Genomic DNA, 5,153 nt, shown 5'->3' with positions numbered 1-5,153 from the left:
CCAACGCCATGGCTTGGGCTTCAGCAGCAAACAATGGAGCCTACAGGAGGAGCCGCGGGGTTGAGGACGTCCTGTTCGATAGTACAACTGCTTGCTCGGCCGCCGGTCACTCAAGGAGGTGAGTGCATGTCACCCCCGTGCGCTTTCATGGATGTTGTTGTCTGATACATCTCCCTCTCTGATTGATCTCGGATGATTTCTGTAGCTTGTCATTGCCTACCGTGCAACAATCAAGCGTGTGCTAATTGTGACTGAGGTTGCACTGCCCAGCAATACAGGCAGCAGTTTCACACTACAGGTAAATGACATTGCCTCTGAGATAATTATCTTGCAAATGATCAGCAAGAAGATTTACAGTTTATTTATGTGTTTATTTAGCTCCACCCAATACTGTAAAAATGCATGAGTCTAATACCCTGTGGCCTAGCTGACCGAATTAGCATGCAAGCTTCTCCTTTCACCATGAAAGAAATGATAGATTCAACAGTTGCTAGGTAAATCACAAATCTATTTACTAGATGTATTACTACCCAACATTCATGTCGTCAGAAAAGTTCATGTATTACTACCATGGGAGTTCAAAGAAAGGTCATCTATAAAATAGTATAACTTGTGAGCTTCTTGCAGACTAATGACGAGTTACTAGATAAACTTAGGCACCACACCACAGTCCATTCACTGCCGCATCTGAGGCTGTTCAATGATGCAACAACGAGGTCTGGCCTCCCCCCTTCCTATTTTCATGAAGCATATTCTGCAAAAATATCAGACGCTCTCAACTGAATAAAAAGTGTGTCGCACAAGTTCAGGTATAACTGCTGCAGGAGTTCAAAAATCTCAACAAACAAAGCTCAAACCAAAGTTCAAGAACTGTTTCCTTCATAAACTAGTTTTCTTTTCGTTAATTTGTTGTTCTAGACATTACAGATGTACATTCTTCACCAAGTCGAGCAGCAAAGTTGTCGCACCAAATCGAACTTGCTACTGCACCATCTTCACCAAGTCGAACTTGCAGCCGCCAGGTACCATAGTTGCTCAACTTGATCTCTCTGGTAGCTCATCCGGCAAGACTGCTCAATGGTATGACTTCTTTGCACAAAATCAGATCTGGTAGTTTGTCTGAGAGACACATTTGTTCTGTATCGTACTGCACCTTGTGCTCCCTTCATCCCATCCATGCTTAGATGAGATTTTTCTGTGCAATCAGACTTGGGCTAGGGTCAAAAAATTGGTGATCTTAGTTCTGAATTGCTGGGCATGCAACTCCTCGGTTGTTAATTGCTAAGTGATAGTCTGAACAATCGATAAGGGAGCCGCTACGCATTACTATTGAAACACAAGGTTGTTGCATTTCTCAAAAAAAAAGTCTAAACCAAGGAGCCGCTGTGCACCAATCCTCCCCGCCGCGCAGCGACCACCTCTGTCGCCCCGAGTTCCCAGCTGCATGCATTCAGGAGCAAGAAAAAAGAGAGGTTAATTGTCCATCCACACCGCCTCTCCTCCCAAGTCCACACTAGTTTTATCACAAAAAGCAGAGGATGTCTATTTTATTTCCTGAAACACAAAGTAGGTGTTCTCAGTTCAATACGTGAGCTATCTCATGTTCTTGGAAAACATATAAAACAGTATGGTGTTTGTGCAAAAATTCAGACTGTTTTCTAATTATACAGCAGTTTACTAAATGGTAGAATTGTAGTTGTTCAGTAAAAAGGTTCACTACCCCAAATGGGGGATTTTCAATCCGTTTTGTCTTTCTTTTCCAGCTGAAAGTTGTAGCAAATGTGAACTGAAGCTGTTGTGGAGCAAATTAGGAATAGTTGCCTACTCTTTTGCCGCTGCTACCTTGCCACCTAGATTAATACTACTACTACTACTACTACTACTTATCGTGTTGCTAAACCTCGTGTTCTGGACAATTTGTTGGAAAGTGTGGAGGCGCAAGTGGCTCCGCGACCGAGGAAGGCCCCGGTGCTTGCCATGGCTGAAGACGGCCTCCAACCGCCGGGCCCAAAGCATCCAGCCTTTGTTCGCATGCGTGTCTCCTTCCTGCGTCACCTAGGTATGCGCCACCACCCGCCGCGCTCGATGCTAACTACTCCCATAGCCGTCCTCAGTTCAACCCCATGGCGTCGAGATGGCCGAGTTAGTCGCGAGCAGCAGTCCACCGTACCTAGAAACTGGATTTTTATCTGCAAAATCAGTTCACCGTACCTAGAACAACCAGTTCGATCCATCTCCTGATTCTGAAAATATGAATTGTGTTTACTGCCAAAATTGATGCCCTATAGTTCACCATGTATATATGTCATCAGTTCAAAAAAGACGTACTGAAAAAAGTTCAATTGTATGTGTTAAAGCCAAGTTTGGTTTTCTACTATATGTCAGATTATTACAAACGATTTTGCTCATGTGGCTGTAAGATCTAACTGTATGGCAACAAAGAGAAAAATGAGTATGAAGTATTGTTGTTTCCGTATTTAAGTTCAGTATGTATTCCATTTTCAGTACGTAAACAAACACGCATGATCTTTATGAGGGGAAAAACTACAAAATGGAAATCTGTAAGTTCAACTACATATATTACAACAATTGAAAATACAAAAAATTACATCAGTTCAATGATAGAAAAACATGAGTTCGAAAAGTTTTTGACTCTTGAACTGATAGCTGAAAGATACGATATGTGTACTGTTGATAATCTCAAACATGTGTTACTCAACTTTAGAAAACATGTAAAATTGTTGTGCTGCTTTGCAATGTCTCCAGCAGTCCTACTTCTCCATGACGACAAGGACGACGTCGCCATGCGTGCATGCTCCAACCTGTCCCCTGTCGCAGCCCCACCACTCGATGCCGATGCACTCCAACCCGAGGACCACCATGATGGAGGTCGCCTCACAGCCTAGCGACGAGGTAACTCATCTTCCTTGTGCGTCCTTCGCCCACTGTGCGCCCTGCTGCCCTTGACCTCCTTCCTCACAGCCATGCTACCCCAAATTTTGTTTTGATTTTCAGTTCATCTTGTGTGTTCTTTTCAGTGCATTATGCTTTAAATGTGCAGAGTCCTGAGGCAAAATGATACATTTTAGTTTGCTTTGCCGCAAGGGCATTGCTGAAACTTCACTTCTGTCTAAACCTTTAACCACCCATTTCAAAAACAGATGCTACTTTACTTTGCATGGATCCTGAATCACATTTCACTAAAAATGTAATAGTGAAATTACACTGAATAATTATATTGTATTTTTTTAGCGTTCTTGCAACCCTATTAACACCATATTTTTGTGCAGTGTTTGTTGGTTTCTCTTTCATTTACGGACATCTTGGGCTTGCTGGGTGCAGAATCAAGAAGCCCAATCATCATCAGGGATGAAAAAAGGAGAGAAGCACGGGAAGAGGTACTAGTAGAAGAGGAAGAAGTAATGTGAAAAATGAGATAAATGTGACAATAGCAAGTAGAAAAGCATGAGAGGGATTCAGATTTTGTTTTCACATTCTTGCTGTACACGTACCTTTGGTCTGTAGATGCACCGTAATGGATCTAGGAAGTATGAATGGTTAATACCTTAATGGTGCACTATGCATCTTTGGCAGGTTTTTATGCCTTTTTAAATGGTTGTGGAGCAATTTAATGGTGCGCTATGCACTGAAGTATATATTGTTTATATGTTCTTGTACATCGGCTCATCAAGGTTGTACCATACTGAAATCTGGAGCAGTCTGGAAAAAAGTATTTACATCCGTTCAAACTCAAGGATACGACAAGTTCAGAGAAAATAAAAGTTTGCAGTTGAGAAATAGGGGATGATCATTCATATGTCTAAAAAAACAATTGAGCTTATATACAAAAAGTATTTACATCCGTTCAAACTTAGGGATACCACAAGTTCACAGAAAACAAAAGTTGTAAGCAAATCATTAACAAAAAAGTAGAGTAAAGTTCGTACTGTGAAAATACATCATTAAAAACAAACACAACTCTCAGTTCAAAAACTCAGTTTTCGGGACGTGATAAAGCTCAAACAAAAATATACCTCATGGAAATTCAAATGGTAAAAGTTTAAGTCGTAGAATGAGAGAAGTCCAACACATCATTGCAAACAATATTTTCTTTTTGAAGAAAATGTCATTCAACTATATAAATCATGCAAGTTTAGGTACGATGATACCGTAGATCGTTGAAAAGTTACGAGGAAAATCATACAGGAAAAAACAGAGTAAAGTCCAGTCTATGAAAACCCGCTCAGTACAAACCCAAAATGGAGATCAGTTTGAGTCCTCCGTTTCTAGAAGAATTCAAAATTAATCTATGAAAAATACCTCAGTACGAACGCACACATAGATCAGTACGAGTGCTTTGTTTTTCCGAAGAGAAAAATAGCATGATGGATCTTACCATATTCAAGATTACTCTTAAACGGTTGCAAAGTAGAGAAAACGTCCAACATGACTAAGTTTCGCATTTTCGATAGCTATCCAACGCTATATTATTTGCCCCATTTCGACAAACTTAAAAAAAAAAACGCGTTCAATACCAATTTTAACCGTATTTGAATTCGTATTTAAACCATAAGGAATTATAAAAAACTTTCTATACGCAAAAGTTGCGCATTTTTCATAGCTTTCCAACACCGTATCATTTGGGTCAATCCGACAAACCGTTTGCAAAAAACAGTGAAAAACCATTTCGCCTATAATTTCACCGTTTTTCAAATTACTTTTAAATCATATAGAATTTGAAAAATAGTAGATATATGGAAGATGCGGATTTTTACCAGCTTTCCAACGCCATCTCATTTTCTCAATTCTGACAAACCGTTTGAAAATTAAGTCCAAAACACGATTCGGGTTTTCGGTTTGGAAAAAACGTTTTTTTCAAAACTGCTCTTAAATCATAACTTTTTTGCAAAAACAAATTATAAGATTGTAATGTGGATGTCAAGAGCTTTCTAACGATATATTACACGCCCCGTTTCGACAAAAAAATTGCAAAAAATTTTGAACTAAAGAAGACGATTTTTAACAGGAACAGAAAGCATCAGTTCAACCGCTCGAATTTCATCAGTTCAACCGCTTGAATTCATCAGTTCAAGTAGGGTAACAGAATAATATTCTGTTACGCGTAACAGAATAGCCCAGATGTATAACAAAGA

At 39.8% G+C, this 5,153-nt stretch overlaps 1 protein-coding gene across 1 annotated transcript; it reads left to right on the top strand.

Annotated features, from left to right (window-relative positions):
* Positions 1-205: 205 nt before the first annotated feature.
* On the top strand, positions 206-3,677 carry LOC125543749. The gene is made up of 7 exons (XM_048707213.1): positions 206-298; positions 628-716; positions 919-1,080; positions 1,929-2,059; positions 2,506-2,561; positions 2,767-2,913; positions 3,291-3,677. The coding sequence occupies exons 4-7, from the start codon at positions 1,978-1,980 to the stop codon at positions 3,426-3,428; spliced, it is 423 nt and encodes a 140-aa protein (XP_048563170.1). The 5' UTR covers positions 206-298; positions 628-716; positions 919-1,080; positions 1,929-1,977; the 3' UTR covers positions 3,429-3,677.
* Positions 3,678-5,153: the final 1,476 nt, after the last annotated feature.

The sequence above is a fragment of the Triticum urartu genome, chromosome 3, assembly GCF_003073215.2.
Source record: "Triticum urartu cultivar G1812 chromosome 3, Tu2.1, whole genome shotgun sequence".
NCBI classification, from domain to species: domain Eukaryota; kingdom Viridiplantae; phylum Streptophyta; class Magnoliopsida; order Poales; family Poaceae; genus Triticum; species Triticum urartu.
This window is presented reverse-complemented; position numbering and strand designations above follow the sequence as displayed.

What these genes read in the sequence shown, in the direction of transcription:
- LOC125543749 (XM_048707213.1), top strand. Translation starts at nt 1,978, where the DNA reads ATGGCTGAAGACGGCCTCCAACCGCCGGGCCCAAAGCATCCAGCCTTT. An exon ending in CTCCTTCCTGCGTCACCTAG is followed by an intron (nt 2,060 to 2,505) that starts GTATGCGCCACC and finishes TTCCATTTTCAG; the next exon opens with TACGTAAACAAACACGCATG. An exon ending in AAACTACAAAATGGAAATCT is followed by an intron (nt 2,562 to 2,766) that starts GTAAGTTCAACT and finishes CAATGTCTCCAG; the next exon opens with CAGTCCTACTTCTCCATGAC.